We start from the raw sequence: 19,311 nt of genomic DNA on the forward strand, positions 1-19,311 counted from the left end.
TGATAAATACATAGAAATAACCAATATTTATTAATAGTTCCTATTAAGTTTATTGTTTATATAATTTGAATTGTTTGGTATTTTAGATTAATTTGAAGTCTTGCTATGTTCATTTGTTCAATTTTGGAATGTTTTAAAATTTTGAAAACAGTGAAAGCATGTTTATTGAAGTTGTGGGAATATCTAGTTTTTAAAGAGCCTATATTAAATTTTATATGCAGTATCATTATATTTCATATTATATAGATTGTATAAAAACTTGCTAAAACATACATTTTGCTAATCTAATGCCATGTCAAGTGCTTTTGACTTATCAACTCAGTTGCTTTTTAGATATTTGGTACAAAGCATGGTAAATTTCGGTATTTCACAATAATAATTTAGAAAAATACTCAGCTATTTTGATAAACCATGTATCTTAATTATGCTTAACATACTGAAAAAATTTCAATTCACTGCTTAAAAGTCACTTTATGTACATACAGATGCCTAGATAGAGTTTTATGGATGCAAAACTTACTGCAAAAGTATAACTTACATTGGATGATTAGATTGGACCTATATATATAAAGTTTATTACAAACACTTCATTGTTGAATGAAAAATTAGGAGATATTTTCACATGTGAGAGTTGGAGTAAAGTGTCTTGTACAATGAAAATATCTCCATAACAGTGGTGTGTGGTCTTCATAAGTCAATTAGTGGCTTTGGTAAGTGACCATATAAAATGAAGTTTTTACTTTTCATTTTGACATAATAAAAATTATGAAAAGACATTACTTTTGGCTCTACATTATCAAATTGAACTTTTTGGTGTTCTCGTTTTGATGATGTGATGCCCATGAAAAGAATAATTCAGCAATATGCTAAAGACATTGTCACTGCACACCACTGCTCCATTTTCTGACTTTAGTGCCTAATAAAACTTCCTCCACCAGTTAAAACCTAACTGAGGCTTCATAATGTTGGTAGAGAGACCAGTTTTTGTGCTAGTATTTGGTTTGTTGTGTTGATGCAGAGTCTATGTCCAGTGCGAGCTTTGACTCCACTCAGTCCACTCTGAACCGGGATTTGAGTGAGCATGATGACGATGGTCATGATGATGATGATGATGATGATGATGATGAGGGGGAAGTCCACGCTTCTTCGTGTACTGGTAGTGCTGTCGTGGGAACAGGGCCAACAGGTAGACACGCGTGGACATATAATTAGTAGATGTGATTCCCCTGTATCTCCAAGTGTATGTCACCTTTTTAGGCTTTTTTTCTTGTATCCCCCTCTTTAATTGTATCATAGTGCCATAGTCAATTGAATAGTTTTCCCTCAACAGTGTGATTAGAATTTACATTATAATTTTGATGTAGGCACCCTTTACCCATCCAAGTTGATCCCCAGCTTATAGCTCCCCTTATATATATTCACTGTCTAGTAAACCCTTGTGCAACTTATTTCATCATTAATCTGGTATTAATAATAACTGTTCAAAACACAAAATGATCTTTTTCATACTCTTTTTGTAAATATTTAAAGATTATCTGCTATATTTTTCATTCCAAGTCTTACCATGTTTTAGTTAAAGTAAATTGCATGGAATGTTTATTTTTGAAACTTTAAACAATATTTGAACTTCAATAATTAGTTTTGCTTTCTAATTTTGTGATGTGAGCTAGCCAAATTTTAAAATTTGTTTACAGAGTTTTTTTTTGCTTCTCTCATTGGCAACTTTTACGTGGCATGTTTCAGATTTGTCTCTGCCAGCCTCTAGTGATGATCATGTAATAAGTCAAAAGTCTTCATTTTTGTCCCAACAAGTGACTGCACAACAACATGTAGCATCTACTGTAGAGACTAGATACTCATCAGGTAAAAGCTTTTAGTTAATAAGCTTTTAGTGAAATCAGAGTCATAATAGTAATTGAAAGTTGTTGCTTTTCTCAAGTTATAGTACCGTTTGCTCATATATTTGTTGATGTAGTAATTGTAGGTTTAGTATTTAGTAAAGTGATTCATTTAAAGGTATTGCAAGACTATTGTCAGAAATATTTTTTTGTAAGAAGGCATACTTGTAAAATTCCTCTCAGATTCAAAAGACCTGGTTAATTTATGTACAGTGAAACAATCAAGTTTTATAATTTGTAATCTCAAGTAAGTGACCATAATCCATGGAAAATAAAAGATTTACTAGATAAATGTATTTACTTTAATTGAGGATAGACTAAGTATTTGGCTGTGAAGATAGCTGCCCGTAGTGCCAAATTTATGAAGGATGCTAAACATTAGTAGAGCAATGATTATTTGATAACTTTGACAATGGGCAGATTATGTATTGGTCTAGTGAGTGAGTGAGTATTCCTCTTTCTTTAACCCATTCCCCATCCTCCTCCTCTTTGCTCCTAACTCAGACTGAGACATGCGACCCAGCAGAAAGTTTTTCTCAGAACTCTCACATGACATACAATTTTTAAATCTGCAAGCACACTTTGTTGAATTTTAAAATAATCGCTTTGCATTATTACTTTGAGTGACTGCATATTTTATATTAACTAATGTTTTAGTAGTTTCTCTTACATTACCTTAAGGACAGTTTCAAAAGAAGTCTGATTGGGAAAGTGAAAGAATATTGGCAGCCATTAGATACTTCATAAACTTTTTGCTTTTGATATAGTTTCTAAAAGAAAATCATAGTTTATTTAACTAGAAATGTAATTTGACTTTGCATTCATTGAGCTTCAATAAATATACCATACTACTAAAAAATGTACATAGATGAGATTAGTTGCATTGGAAGTTTGGGAATAGTGGAGGATGAGTGTTACCTTAATTTGTTAGTTCTGGAGGAGGGGATAGGATTGGGAGTTAGGAGAAATAGGGAGTGGGACTCCTGGGGCCCAAGGTTGATTCACAGTTGATGTATCAGAGATCCCAGCGCCACTGTCAACCAAAGTTGGGGGGCCCCATTCCTTGCTACTATGTTCTCCAGTGATAGATTATCTAGAGGGTTTTGAGGTTTCATAATGTGTCTGAAGAGAGGCCATAATTGATGCATTGAAGATGTTATTAAAGTAACATTGTGGAGTGGGAGATGTCTAGGAACTGGTAGAGAAACTGATATGAAAGAAGAGTTGCAAGAGGCATGGTGATTGTTTGTGGGGATGTTAAGGGGTTAGGTGCATTTCCCAACATAGAAGAAGGGGAAGAGCTTGCAAGGATTATATTTTTAGTGGTTTATATGATCATCATACCTGTGAGTATACTTAAATTCACTTTTGTGGCTTAGATCAATTGTAGAGAAATAAAATTGAAGTGAAATTTGTTACTGAATAATTTTTGTTTAAACATTTACTAGAGGAATATTAAATGCTGTAAAAACTATAAACAATGCAGTAACAGTAAGTTTTACTGCTTGGAAATTTGTGTAAAGGTAGATGGAATAAATACTTGGTTTAACCCTTTCACTACAGTTACTTCTGGTACTTAATCCTCACCATGCCACAGAAGTGATAGGCATCATCCCTCCAGAACGGAAGTAGAGTAAGACAATTGATATATAGGAGAAGGTGTATCTAAATTTACAGTTAAATTTTGCATTCATTTTAAAATAGTTCTTGAGAACATATGGTCAAATCATCAATCACTTAATATTAGAGAAGTGGTGAGAATGGGACCACAAAGCTCAATAGTGCAAGTACATTAACATCGAGTGAGCATATGAGTACATTTATATTAGTTGAAGGTTTGACGGAGCATTGGGAAAAATCACCTAAGAAGTTTGTTAAAGGAATATTTCTCTAGGGGCTATCATAGAAAATATGGCCAAAACAGTCTTGAAGTTGAGCATATTTGGATTTTCTTTTTATTTCATTTACCCATCACCATTTTACTGAATTGCTACTACATTGGTGTTCTACAGTAGTAAAAATGGCTCACTACTACATTTGTGCCATTCAAAATAATTGTTTTCTCATTCCTTCATCAATGAAGATTTTCCAATGAGAATATTTTCCATTAATAAACAACTGATGTGCTCAACATCAATAATATGCAGTTTAAATGAACAAAAGTGAATTGAACAGCAAGCGAACAAATTAATATAGAGAAAACAGATATCTCTATTAATATGTTAATTGTCATGCCAGTCAGCAAAATTCTTCACATTCAGAAATTCAACTGACATAAGGTGTTCACCATAAATTTCAATCAGAGTCAAAACTAGTTATGTGAAATTTTTCTTTTATCATTACAAATTACTTCTTTCCTGAAGCGCTGCTATGTGGAGATGTTTATTTTATGCTTAGATAGCTTTGTTATATGGCAGTCAAAAAATAAGAGCTTTTAAAATGACATGATTGTATGTCTTATGAGATGATATGACTTTATAGTTGTATACACCCACTGTTAGGGTTTGGTTTTTTGAAATGCTGAGATTTTAATTCGTGCATTGCATCTGTCAGGCAAACAAAAAAAAATATTATGTTATATAATATCTTATATTGATAGTCTTTAAATGACAAGCCACTTGGATTCAGATTGAGTGTAGAGACAGCCTCAAGCATGGGATTTGTGTATTGCAAGTAGAATTTTATATCTTTGTTCAATTAGTATCTCCACTGTACTCATTCCTCACCTCATGAGGACTTCCTGCAGACCTCCTCTCTCCTTCTGATGACCAAGCAGTGAAGATTGGAAATACGATTACATCGATAACTAATTACTATGCTTTCTTTTTTTCCAACTGCATCATCTATTTAGAATGAAATAAATTTTTGATCACTGTAATATATCCTGCTGTTGATAAAACATATTTGAATTTCTGGGGACAGTAGCATTGCATGTAGTAAGGAAAAGAATTAGGGTGTTTATAAAAGAGTAAAATTATTCCTTGATCATGCGATTATGCCAGTGTTTTCCATAGCGAGCTGTTTCTCACTCCAACTACTATGATAAATGGAGCCACAACATCAGAATTCATCATAAAAAGGGCTTTATAGGTGAAAATGGGAAAGGTTCGGAATCACAATGAAGCTCTGCACACAAAAAATATAAGTTATGCTCTGGAAGACCGAACCATTTGCATGAGCATTACTCAGCAGCAAAATTCTTCACATTCAGAAATTCAACTGACATAAGGTGTTCACCATAAATTTCAATCAGAGTCAAAACTAGTTATGTGAAATTTTTCTTTTATCATTACAAATTACTTCTTTCCTGAAGCGCTGCTATGTGGAGATGTTTATTTTATGCTTAGATAGCTTTGTTATATGGCAGTCAAAAAATAAGAGCTTTTAAAATGACATGATTGTATGTCTTGTGAGATGATATGACTTTATAGTTGTATACACCCACTGTTAGGGTTTGGTTCTACTTTGGCTCTACTAGGCATTGCTTCTATTTTGATTTAGTGATGCAGAGATAAGATTTTCATTTTATCTCCCTATTATTTCACAATGTTTATTAAATTAGCCGAAAAGTTTCCCATTTATGGGAAAATGTTGTTTTCTTTTTCATGCAATGGAGAATAAAAATGCAATGCCTTTGGCCATGTATTCTGCAAATTTTTTATTGCTGAAATTCTTAGAGGTAGACATGTATATTGATGAATAATTTCAAATTAAGCATTACTTGATGAATTATAGTGCAAATCATTACTTTTAATTTTATTTTGAATAAATTGTAATAAATGTTGTACCAGGAGCTAAGATATCTGCATTTTTAGCTTTGAAAAATTTCAAATTGATGCCAATCAAAAGAGAAGATTTCTACTAAAGTTTCAGTGAGTAAGACTTTCATAGATTAAAATGCATCAATTTCAAAATGTAATAAATCATTCTTGTAAACAGGATTCAAACCTGATGCACTCAGTATCCAGCTGAGTGATCTAGTCAGTTAAGCTACAGAGGCATCCTCTTTTTTGTATAATATTATCTTTTTACAGTTGTGACAAATTTTTAAAATTCTTTGGTCACTGTCACATACATACAAGTTTTGAGTAGATGCATGTAGTCAGAGAATTACATTGGCCATTTATCAGTAAGATTGTTATACTTTCCTGCCAATATCTGTATTACATTATGAGAATCTCAATTTACGTAATTCAAATGTTTTCATATATTAGACTTTCAAAAATAAAGCAGTACATAAAATTAAACTAGTCTAGTAGAGAGAATAGTATGTCTTATGACCCAAAAAAATACATTAGACAATATAAATTATCATAAAGTGGTTATATGGTGACAGCTTATGTTCTGTAGTGTAATGGAGCATTGCTTGTGGAGCGAAATGTGAAAGTTTTATTTTTTGTTGTTCCCTTCCTAATGATTTTATTGATAGTGTTGAAACAATTTGCTGTTGTTAATGTGTTATATTATTAGTTGAAATTTTCTTTTCAACTGACTTTTCATCTTTTTGTGTGTAGTGATAACAGAAAGTATTAGTAGAATTCTGTAGACTTGATTTCCAATTGTGACGCATTTAACATTTGAATGATGAAGTAATAATGTTTAACATAGTTTATGTATGCACGCACAAGTATAATACACCTGTATAATTTGTACAGTACATGTTTTACCTTAATTCATTCTTACCTTGTTTGAAAGAAATTAGGAAATTGCCAATTTGATTTGTCAGGACAGTTGGATTGTACTTTTTCAGGAAAATTAGTTACTCTTGAATATCTACTGATAATAGTTTTTATTTATTGAAGATAAGTTTCCCGGTGGAAGGTCCTTGTGGATGTTACCTTACAGGACAGTAATAAGTTATAAAGTGTAAAAGTAGAGCATGTAAAAGGGATTTTACTGAAATAATATGTATGATGTTGACAATGATTCCATACTATGATAATCATTTCTAATTGTTGGAAAGTAATAAGGGAAACAACATTACAAGGAATAAAAGTAAAACGAATTACAAGTTTTTCCAGTTCAAAGGAAAATGGTAGAGAGATGATAACACCCTTGAGCATTCAAATTTGTATTAATAGCATTAGTTAATTCATACTAAATATCTTACAGAAATAAACAATTCATATGATGTGATAGCTCTTTCTATTAGTCTAGCTGAGCACAGTTTATGATATCAATTGCTGCTCCCTATAGTGTTTGGCACTGGGTCTACTGGTATGAATATGATATAAATGTGCAGTGTTTGCTGATGTATTTGTATCATTTTACTATTATCGATGCAACCTACCATTGACAAATAGCATGAGATGGCATTCCTCCCATTGAACTAAGCTGAACGTTAAATAAACCCCCAAATGGGATACATAGTGGAGACTACAGGAAGGATGATATCGCTCAAAATGTATAGATATGAGCTTAAAGTATATGTGTGAATGCTTATACAGAAGTTAGGAACATGGGACACATGATCATGTAGAGTTATTGGGAGTGTGGAAAATTCAAAGATGGAGATGGTTAAGTTAATTTTGGACTTATTTGGGCTCAGAAAAATAAATTGAGGAGTATTGAACCCATAGTGATTGGGTATACTCTGTGATTGACTAGAAGATAGCAGGAGTTGGAATCATACTAAAAAATTAATAGCAAAGGAGAAAAAAACATGCTGGCAGTACAACATGAAAATCCTTATGATAGTGATAGTAGAACCTATGGACACAATAATAGCACACACTTCCAGCCATGGAGAAGGAAAATAGAAGGTCCACATAAACTGCCATGTCTTCAGTAATTTAAAGGGAATCATAATAGGTGACTGGAATGCAGTGACCCTCTATAATGCCCACTGATTTGGAAGAGAAGAAAGCAACATAAAACAAGTAAGGCTGGGAAATAAAATTCCAAAGAAGAAAGGTAAGTGGAATCCTCCAGAGAAATTAATGTAACTGTGAAAAATGCCCTCTTTGAGTAATGTGAAGCTGTAAGATGAACTAGTAATATACTAGAGCTCAGACCTGAATATCAAACCAAGTGCATTATCACACAGGCACGAAAATCAAGAAAGCAAAATGTATAAGTTATCCTCTGGTTGATATACTTGTAAAAGGTGAGCACTAACCAGTAGTCATGGAGAGTGGTCACTGATGTTCAAATGCAAAAAGAGGATAAAACAGGATATTATGATGCAGCAATAAAGACACACAAGAGAAAGATAAACCATAGCTAGCAGTGAAAAGTGAATATAGAAAAAGAAATCAGCGTAGAAAGAAGATGGAATATTCTGAAGAACAACAATTATAGAAGGGAATGAGCAATTTATGAGTTTTAGAGCTCCCAGGTAACCATGTACTCTAGTGGTAACTAATTATTAATTTTTGGTGAAATATATGTAAACTTGAAAGTTTTAATTAAAGAATATTTCTTAATAGGTAGTAATGACAGTGATGTAGACATGTTTTCTGTACATACATATTGTTCATTTAAATTTTAATGATATCCAGACATTGAGGGTTCTGGATTCAAGTCCCAGTCAAGGTGAATGGTATTTACTCTGAAATTCCTGCATTTGGCTTATTAAGTTCCAAGGTGTGTCCAATCGGTCGTGTTAGCTGTGGAATGTAATGAAAATTGTAGGTAAAGGTATCATAAGGAAGGCCAGCAAACAAATCTGTAGGCCAAGTAATGAGAAATGTAAGAGAGCTATCAGGGCGTACATAGTATAAGAAAGGGAAGGATAGGAGGATACAGTCCACCAGTATATAGAAATCATGATATTAAGAAATTGATTCCACTTAAAATTTTGAATTTTGGTGGATTTCCAAAATTTTGACAATATAAAAAGACATAGGGATTAAGAAAAAGGGCATTGTTAACCTTTGAACAACAGTACTGCCAGCATGTTATTTCTGTAATTTTTAAATATTTGTAACTGCCCATTTTAAATTAAAAGTAGTGTTGTTTTTACATACCTTAATTTGCCCACAAATTAATAGTTTGTAGAAATGAAATGAGTGAGACCGCTGTAAATTGACAGCCAGCGAATTTTACACAGGCTGAATGGTCTGGCAATGATTGTATGCTATAATTGCCAATAAACTTCATTAGCATGAATGAACTAAGTTACATTACTGCATGAGTGTGATTATGAAGCATTTCCATGAATCTTTTTATTGTAAAATTCTATATAAATTATTATGTATGTATGTACTCTTTCAGATAACACAGGAGATATAAATTTCCTCCACATAATATGGCTGTGCCATTATCATTATAATCCTATGTTGATTACCCAATAGTGCAAAACCTATGATAGAGTATTAAATGCTTATTCAGTATAAAATTTTAGTTATAAGCTCGCAAAATGAAAAATTAGTTGCACATGCATTGTAGTTATTTGGGTAAGAATGAAAGTAATAAGGATAAACAATTGTTCTTGGGTGTTAATTGCTTCATTTCCTGTAATTTTCCATGTTAATTTTTCTCTGTAGTTGCTGTAAGTTAGAATCACTTCATTCACAAATAGATAAAAGCATTGGGAAGCTGGTATTCATGAATCCATGGTAAACATAATATAGATATAATTCATGTTATGAAGACTTTCTAAGCTGAGATGTTTAGCAAAACTTATTGAAATAAGCACTTTGAATTGACATATTGTAATTTTCATCATTATTCATTATATTTTTCTGTTTTTTTGTCCATATCAGTACAACATTTGTGAACGAAATCAAGAATAACGTTGGTAAAATTCACTTGAGTGAAGTTAAATTGCAGTAAATATTTGTACGAAGGTTTCTTCGGCATTGCATTACTTGTCTGCATTTCTGGGTTATCCATCCACTGTAATTCTCTCAGTCAACATTTTTACCATCAGCAGCATACTCATTAGATAATTAATAATCATTTTTATTCATTTCAAACTTTGTTTCAATCAAGGTTTTTCAGGTTGTTATGCTGAGAGAGGTTTTTTTTTGGGTAGTCTCTAAGAAAGATGAGTGTAATAAGAACAGTAATACTGAAATAGAACTGTAAATTTTGGTGATTATATTAGATAATATATGATAAGGTACATATATATTCAAGCCCTAAATAAGATGTAAGGGGCTAGGTTTTTCACTCTCTATATCCACATTACCAAAGCATGCTGTTATTTTCCATCAGGCAGAAGTAATAGAAAACTGGGAATGTTTAATTTTTACTTGGTTTTGCCGCTGACAATCCCCAGAGTATTTGTCAGAAGAAGGTTAATTCATTGCATGCCACCAATTAACTAACTTCTGGAGACAGGTGTTCCTGTTATTATGATTGCTATTCTCCACTCTATTATAAACTTTTCCGCAGTAGACACCAACCAGGTTCATGCAAATGTCTATCTTAATAAAATCGTCCATTCACATTTTCCAAGTGCATGAATGAAAATGGCATATTAGCATGATTTAGTGACACCTAATTTTTCATATTTATTAATTTATTTACTTATTACTACATAAAAATTAGTATGCTTTTTCAATGACTGTTAGCAGTCATGCGTAGATAAGTAATGCCAGTTCCATGCTCATATTAACTTAAAAAGTTAAAATTTGGTTTGTTGCATGCAGTGTGCCTGTTTTGTGGCTCTGCTTTACCTGACAATCAACAATGACTTAGAGGTAGGTGAGTGTTGATGTTTCAACTATCTGGAGAACTGGTTTAATTCTCTGATTTAATTTCCAGGTGACACTTCAACAACTCCACTTAGTCCAAGTAGTCCAACTGAAGAAGGATCAGTTGATATAACAGGCCACCCAAAGCCCCGCTTACAGAGGTCTAAGGCCCAAAGCAGAAAGACTTTCCGTCTAAGGAAGAGTAGGAAAAGTCACATTGAGGTAATTATTATTTTTGTCCAGATACCCCTGGATGAAGCTGGTGCAATAAAAATTAAAGCATATATATACCAGTATGTCCATTTCTAGTTAATCGCTGAGTTATTCAATATTCTTGAGTTTTTTTTACTAATTCCCAGTCCATTAGAAACAAGACCCTAGCCCTCAAAGCCTTGTTAGATGATCTTAATGTAAATGTTATGCTTATCTGCAAGCACTGGCTCAAAGTCAATGAAATTATTGTATTCAGCATTAGAAACTTCAATCATATTTTCAATTCCAGTTGTAACTAGGGGTGAGGTGGCAGTGTTTATTTATACAGGGTGCAGCAACATAACTTCCTTTTTTTCAAATGCAAAATGCTTTCAAAAAAGGAAGTTATGTTGCCATACCCTGTATTGTCAGGAGGAAATCAAAACCTCTTGTACCAATTTTCCTTTCCCTTTTTTTTTACTGTGAAAGCTTTTGAATGCTGTACGGAAATTTTAATATTGAATGATTTGTGTCATGGTATTGTGTGTCTATCTCTCCCCTAGTAATAAGGCTACTGACTTTAATAGTTTTATTCTTGTCATTCACTTAGAATTGATAGAAATAACTTGCAAAAGTTGCAATACTATCATTATTTTTGGGGGCCTTAATTTTGACTCACTCACCTGCAAGATTAGACTGTATTCACCTTCTTACATGTTTTGGTGCCAAAGTGGTGAATGTTAAACCTATGAAAACATCCTCTTGTTATTCATCTGTACTTGACTTGGTAATTATCAATTTGGCTGTTAACAGTGATTTTTTATATAAAGCAATATATCCCATTGGCCCTATATCATGTCCAGCAGTGGGGCAGGCAAGGCTTCTGCGGTCTTCATCTCACGAAATCCTTGCAAAGCAAAAATGACAGCGGCAGCACAGAAGATGCAGAAAAATGCCAATTTGTTAAAATAGGGACATGAAATGTTTGGACACTGTTAAGGACAGAAAAATTTGAAAATATAAAGCAAGAGATAGAGGGGGAAAATATATATGTGTCAGGTGTGTGCAAAATGAGATGGAATGATAGCGGGGATTACCGGAATGATAGTACTATACAGTGGAGGGAACAAGAGCCTGCTAGGAGTGGAACTAATATTGAATAAAAAGGTAGGAAAAAGTGTAGTTAATGAATAGTAAGCAATGGATAGAATATTACTACTAGAAGTAAAAGCAGAAACTACAAACTCGGTCATTGTTCAAGTATACATTCCACCAGGCAATCAAAGGGAGGAAGAAGTGGATGGGGTATACGATCAGTTAGAGACATCATTGGGGGTGTTTATGGAAGGAAACATTTCACAGTGATGGGGGATTGGAATGTGATGGTAGGCAAAATAAGAGATGGTAGAGTGGTGAGGGACTACAGTTTAGGAACAAGAAATTACTGCAGGGAGAAAGCAATTGAGTTATGCAGGAGACAGGGGTTAGTCATCACCAATACTTTGGCTTAGACACCACAAAAGATATAATTACACTTTGAAAATGCCAAATGAAAGGTATCTGTGTGACTATATTATGGTTAGGCACAGATTTAAGAACAACATGATCAGTTTCCTCAGTTTCCCATGAGCAGGTGCAGACTTAGATCACAAATTAGTAATCATGAAGTGAAGGGTCCGATTCAAAAAGATAGGGCGGGGGCAGTTAATTAGGAAATGGAATGTAGAAGCATTACCTGGATTGCCAAGGAAGGAGTATAGGTTTTAGAGGAAATCATGAGTGAGGGAAAGGAGCTGAGTGCTATTGAGGGAAAATGCAAATATATCAAAAACACAGCATTAAAAGATGTAAAAGAAACTATAGGAACTGTTAATAGCAAAAGGACAAGGAAACTATGGAATATGGATGAGATAATTAGAAAGGCAAGAGAAGGAAATGGAAGGATGTAAATCAGAAAAAAGGTAGGAGGAAGGATAAAGAGCTAAATAAACTGAGGCAGGTAACAAAGAGAGCAAAAGAATGGAAAATGCAGTGTGAGGGTATGGAAAGTCAACATAAAAAGGGTGAAATTGGTGTGCTTTACAGCAAGGTTAAAACTCTACCAAGAAGTAAGAAGGAAAAATCCATGGAAACAATCAAAGATAGATCCGGTAAAATATTAGCTAAACCAGGAAAAATCCAAGAGAGGTGGAAGGAATCTATAAATGAGTAAATTAGGTAGAATGAATGAATGTATTGCAGAAAATAGGAGTAGAATGGAGGGATATGAGACTTATCTGCAAGCTGCAATCAGAGAGCATAAATTCCTCTCAGGTCTTCCACCAGGTTATGTCATCCATCTCGGCCCTCGGTGGAGGACCCGAGAGGAATTTACGCAGCTGATACGCCGGGAAAATGCAATCAGACAGCTCAGGTATAAGTGGTGGATGGACAGTCCAGATAGGCAGTGTTAGGAAGAGGGGTAAGGCCTTTATCTCCATTATCCATTATCACCTGTGCTGTTCAATGGATATGTAGAAGAAATGGTTAAAAAGGCATGGGAAGAACTGGGGACAGGAATGAAAGTCTGTGAGGAATACATAAAAACAGTTTGGTTTGCGGATGACCTAGCATTTAGTTTGTCAGTGAGTCAAATGGTTGCTAATTATGCTGCGTGCATTGAAAAATCAGTGTGATAGGTATGGATTGAGAATAAATGTGAATAAAATAAAGGTTACATGGTTTCTAGAAAGAGGATAGCTAAGCTAAGTGTTAAAATAGGATGGCAATAACTAGGGCAGGTGGAAACGTACCCATCTCAGAAGTGTTATGGAGCAAAATGGCCAAAGTAGTAGAGTTATAAGGAGAGGAATTGCTTAGGCAAAGAATCTTTCACAAGGAAGATGGAGTCGATGACAGGGACTGTGAGTAGAGATATCAAGAAAAGGCTTGTCAAAACCTTAATATGGAGTGTGGTTTCGTAGTGTTGGAACATGGTCAATGAAGCAGGATGATAGTTAAAGATTGTAGGCTTTTGAAATGTGAGTGTAGAGAAAAAAACTGAATTGAAATGGAAGGGCATTGCTGCAAAACCATTTAGGAGCTTTTGACCATCAAAAATATACATTAACCAGTAGATAATTGATAATAATAACAATATGACAATCTATTCCTTATACCCTTAATACCTATTAATTTTTTCATTAACATGTCCAACTCTTAAACCCTATTTTTTATCTTTCCAAGTGAATTAATTTCATTTTTATCTCAAAAATTAATTTCTCATTAATGTTATTCTTAATTTACAGGTTTCACATATTAAAGTTGAACCTCAAGAACTTCCACGAGTTGGGGGTTCCCAAGTTCATACTGATGAACCCCTAGAGCTATCTGTAGCTGGCATGCCCTCTGGAGGAGCTACTGGTGCTTTGCATCCTTCCTCCTCCTCACCTACTGCCGTTGCAACTCCCAGTGCAACGGTGGCAGCAGCAAAACCTAAAATTCAACACCAGCCTAGCTTAAGGAAAACAGATCCTCCCTCTTGGGATGAGGACAGTGCCATGTCTCAAACTTCAAGTACATCAGGGTATCGTGAAAACCTTAGTACTGCAGAAAGATATGGGTTGCTCGTCCTTGAAAGTCCTCCTCTAGCTAATGCCCCACTTTTGCCCTCATGTGTACAACAGTCTCGTACCACTCATACACCAACAACATGCACTTCAAAACATTCACCAAAGCCTGTTTCAGCTGTGCCACTCCTAACATCTCACCCTCATCCTCCCCATACACCACCATTAGCTTCACCTGACATGCATGAATTAGCATCCATAAGTAGCACATCGAGAGAGGCAAGTGGGAATTATGGCAGCCCTCACAATGTACCAGGGGGCAGCTCGGTCGAGTCTTTAAACAGTGGTGAAGATACCGCTCTCCTGAAAAAGAGTGACAAGGGTGATTCACATCAATCTCTGTTGATGGTGTTTGAAACACAAGATGAAGACACATTGATATAATTGTGTAGAATCAATCTAGCCATCACAGATCTCTTAGAGGAATAACTCTTACATCAGAAAGAAGAGTGAATTAAAAGATATTTATTTTTTTGTGTTTGTGATTTATATAAAAATTTTAGAAAGTTATGTGATGCATATGCATTATCTTAAAAAGTATTTACTGTGTGTTGGCTAATTCATAAACCAAGTTTTAAAGTTCAAAGAAGTTTTTTTCATAGATATCTTGTTGTGTTGAAAATGTTCATTTTTATAATAAAAGAACTAAAATATGCATACTGATTATTTCCAGACACATGATTATCATACAATAGCCAGGGAAGTCTTGTTTAAACCTTCACTAAAATAATTAATGGCATTTTTATCTATGTATTTAATGTTTAGAAGATCCCATAGATTCATTGCCAGAGCTTAAATTTAAGGATATTGTAATTAGGAATTACACTAAAAATTTTTTAAGGTTAATAAGGCTGAGGCCTTATACTATAAATGAATTCGGAACTGTCTAGCCAAAAGTGATGTCAATCATATTTTTTCAAGTTAAAGTTGTGGCGTCAGTGTTGGAGTTAGATATAAGCCAACCCTTCAAATTCATTTTGCCATCTTCAACATTTGTTAATTCATGTGGTGTTTCATTATGCTTCACTTGTCCTAATTACTTGCAAGTACTGCTATCCATTGTAATTGTTTCAATTTTAAAAGTGTCGATTGTGATGATTCTTTTTTCTCCCATTATGAGTTTAACTGAAATAAATCATTAAGTTTGGAATTTTGAGTTACATTTACAGAATATATTAATCATGTTTGTATTTCAAAAATAGTGAAAGTTCATGTTGGTTATATTCCTTTCAGTAATCTATAAAAGATGACCTACAAAAATTAAAAAAAAGACTTTGTCAAAACTTGAAAGTCCTCTATTACAAGCATGTGATCAAGTTGATGCTAAGCTAAACCAGCTTATCCACAATAGGATTCATTCAGGGGTGTTTGCTCAAGAAAACACTTTATTAAGTACACATTAATATGATACTAGAATCCAGTCATGGAAGAGAGTAGAATTGCTAGGACAGCTAGAGGAAGGTGCAACTAATTTGATAAAATTGGAATCGAGTTTTATATGACACATTTATTTTCCTCAAGAAATTTGTTTATTTATTTTTCCAATCAGTGATGATGTCACATTAAAAACCCTATTGAGGATGGTAAAAGAAAACCACCCTAATTATTTGTTCCACAACTTTATGATAGACTTGGTTACAAGAATGAATTCTAGCAACTTTAGGACCAGGCCCATTAGGCCATGAGTCATACTTAGCTGCAGGAGATACATTTGCATGCATTATTTCAATATCTTCATCCTCATTTGTTGATGTTGGCATATGAACTTGTTTTATCACTAGGTCCTTTGGTAATGTTCTCATCCTTCAAGTTATTATTCCATCATGTCCATACATTATTTACCTACCTTGTGTTTTTGTGTCATTTCTCATCATTATTCCTACACATTTTTTTGCTTTATTGATTACCGAGTAAAGTATGATTACTCTCCCACTTCTCATTTCCCTGTCCCTCCCAATTTACTTGAGTCACCCCTATCACATCTATTTTATTTTCCTTTAGTTTTTGTTATTTATTTTTACTTTAGTTAACCCTATCACATCTATTTTATTTTCCCCCATTTCAGTATTAAGGGTTTCCAATTTTGCAGCCTGTTGATACTTCTCTCATTGTTTATCCTGGAGATTCTAGATGGAAGTCATTTTATCTTCAGATAATTTAGCAAAAGAAGATCTATTTGTGTACCTGAGAAAAAAATCTCTTGGGTTTCCTACTGAGTTAATTTATCCATGAAGTTTTGATGTGCAACTTGCCCATTTTCTTCAGGGTTCCCAGATATCTGAAGATAATGGACAAGTTACACCTTGAAGTTTCAGAGGAGGAAATGGAAGAAATTGACTTGGTTGAAAACCATAGAGATTTTCTCCAACAAAATTTGCCTAGGAATCATGAGATCATATTCCATAATGCCTCTCTAGAAATTTGCCCAAGGTCTTTAATAGAGTGGTTTTCCATTCGCTTCTGTGTTCTAATAAGGTGACCTCCATTAGAAGTTCCTCTGCTTCTGAGGCAATCACCCATCTCAAGGGCAATGGAGTACCCTGCCCTTGCTTGTCCATCCTCCCTGGAGTCTATTGGCACTTTGTAATGGGGAGGCCCCTTATTCCAGGGAGACATTTGGTCACTGTGGCCTCACGTAGCAGGGTGCACCAATTGAAGGTGGGGTTGGCATTTGTGAAGGAGGGGTTATCAAAAATGTATCCCTCCCCTTAAACTCCTAATTTCTAATTTACATGTAGACAATGTGATAAGCAAAGTTTTAAAAATGCATTATTTTTTCAATATAACAATTACTTTGAGTTTTAAGCAAATTTAATCCTTTTAACAACTTTATATTACGTCAGCCTCATGTCGAATATGCTCAACATTTGGTCACCTCTTTATTATGTTCTCACTAATGTAATTTGAAAGGATTCAATTTGTAAATGTTGTTTGATAAGATTTGGTAACTAAGCTCTTCACTTAAACTGTCATACCAATGCATTTATTCCAAATTGTTTAAATTTTAGGTGCATATTCTGAACTTGTGAGTTATTCATATAACTACAGTATCTGTTATAATATTTTACTGTAATTAAATTGCTTTGAATCAAAATTAATTTTAGGGGCTTCCACCAGGATATCAAAAAAATTCATTTCACTTATTTCACGCACCATAATCCAATATATTTTTATTGCTGCAATATTTTGAACTTTTCAGCCATAGAATATGAAAAGATTGGACCAAAAGCAAGAGAGAAGATAGTCTCACTATTGATAAATTAATTTCTCTCATCATGCACTAACTGTGATTAGGGTATTTTCCATGGTAATTACTAATTAGGTAATAATGAGGGAGCGCATAAGAGGAAGATTCATTTGGAAGTCACAATACTTTTCTGGTATTACAAAATGAGAGAGTGTGTTCAAATCAAATCGATCTTTATTCATCAAAGAGCAGCACTTGTCAGTATAGATGTTGTCAAAAGAAAAACGTATTAAAACATTCGTTTATTACTGTGGTGAAGAGATACATATGCATCATTATTTCACTCTTTAGAAGCCCAGTTTAAAATATTCACTTGAAGAATACAAGGGGTTTGAAATCAACCAATCCTCAGTTGCATTTTTGAACCTATTATAGCTAGTATGTCTTGCAGTATGGGGAAGTATATTATAGAATTTAAGGCAAGGTTATCCAACTGATTTAAGGTTTTGGATAATCTGCATTGGGTAATGTCTAACATATTTTTTCACCTTGTATCATGGCTGTGTGTATTGCTTGTTAATACATAGTTATTTACACTATCTTTTACATGAATTAAGCTCTGGCTAATGTATATGTTAAAAACCATCATCACTCTTAGCCTGATAAGTAGTGGACGATGGTGATCATCATAGGCCACAGCTTGTGCTAATCCTAACTGCTTTCTTTTGTAATATAAGCAGAGCTTTTGTGTTACTTGCATGTCCCCAAAGCCTTAGGCCATAACTTAGGTGACTTTGGAAAAATGCAAAATAGTTAGGTCTCAAATTTTCTTCAGGAATACAGCTTTGAAGTATCCTGATTAGGAAGAGATTCTTCGAAGTTTTTTGGAGATTGCAGTTACATGACCTTCCCAGGAAAGATTAGAGATTTAAAAAACCTAAGAGCTTGACAGAGCTTTGAGCTTTAACAGCACTTCTAAGATCACAAAGAAGATATTGTGCTCTTTTCACAATTTAAAAATAGATCATTAGCTGAGACCCATTAACTAGCTTGCCGTTGCAATTCTTTCAGTTCTTCATGGGCGTGATCAGGATATTTAAATTTATTTATGAAAGAGTGTTATCTGCATTCAAGATACAATTAGCTGGTATGTTACTTGGTAAGCCATTGATAAGCAGAAATAGCAGAGGATCATAAATTTTAGAATAGGACCATATATTTACACTAGAATTTTGACTTAGGCTATAACTTCTATCGTTTATTTACGGTTTTTTTAATATAACGTCATGAGTTTTAGTTTAGATCCTTGGTTGCCATAATCCTGCAGTTTTTCAATGAGGATTTGGTGATCTAAACAATCGAACGCTGGTTCTTCCCCTAACATCAAATGTTGATCTAACTTTGAAAATATTAGACACTACGCAAAAGCAATCCAGGATCAAGAAAAATATTTTATTCTCTTCGGCATGGTTCCTCGTAGAAAATATCTTTTGACTAGATAGTACCATCGCCTAACCATAAATAGTGCCCCACATTACAAAAATAAGGGAAAACTATATTACAACCTCACTATTAACATACAATTACTGCCCTAGGTTATGAGAAACAAGCGTACTTTAATCATTTCAGCGTCAAATACGGGAAAAAATTGCTTAAGAAAAGAAATATCAGCAATAATTTGAAGTAGTTTTCTTTCACATATTTTAATACTCGTTGCCTCCCGGTATGCTTATGAGACGAAGACGTGGTGCGTAACGCGCTTCATTTGATGATGGAATCTTGTA

General features: G+C 33.9%; 1 protein-coding gene across 6 annotated transcripts in view; it reads left to right on the forward strand.

Annotated features, from left to right (window-relative positions):
• The window catches only part of unc80 (unc80, NALCN channel complex subunit), a 136,408-nt gene extending 121,417 nt beyond the window's left edge, over positions 1 to 14,991 (forward strand). For 4 of the 6 annotated variants that reach the window (XM_071588468.1, XM_071588463.1, XM_071588464.1 and 1 more), the window contains 4 exons: positions 1,019 to 1,186; positions 1,744 to 1,863; positions 10,611 to 10,762; positions 14,020 to 14,991. In XM_071588468.1, coding sequence (XP_071444569.1) covers positions 1,019 to 1,186; positions 1,744 to 1,863; positions 10,611 to 10,762; positions 14,020 to 14,724 — 1,145 coding nt within the window. In that variant the 3' untranslated portion in view covers positions 14,725 to 14,991. The remainder of the gene's footprint in view (positions 1 to 1,018; positions 1,187 to 1,743; positions 1,864 to 10,610; positions 10,763 to 14,019) is intronic. The other 2 variants (XM_071588466.1, XM_071588467.1) reach the window with 2 other exon arrangements.
• Positions 14,992 to 19,311: the final 4,320 nt, after the last annotated feature.

This window comes from Hetaerina americana, unplaced genomic scaffold (genome assembly GCF_022747635.1).
Source record: "Hetaerina americana unplaced genomic scaffold, ioHetAmer1.1.p SCAF_3, whole genome shotgun sequence".
NCBI classification, from domain to species: Eukaryota; Metazoa; Arthropoda; class Insecta; order Odonata; family Calopterygidae; genus Hetaerina; species Hetaerina americana.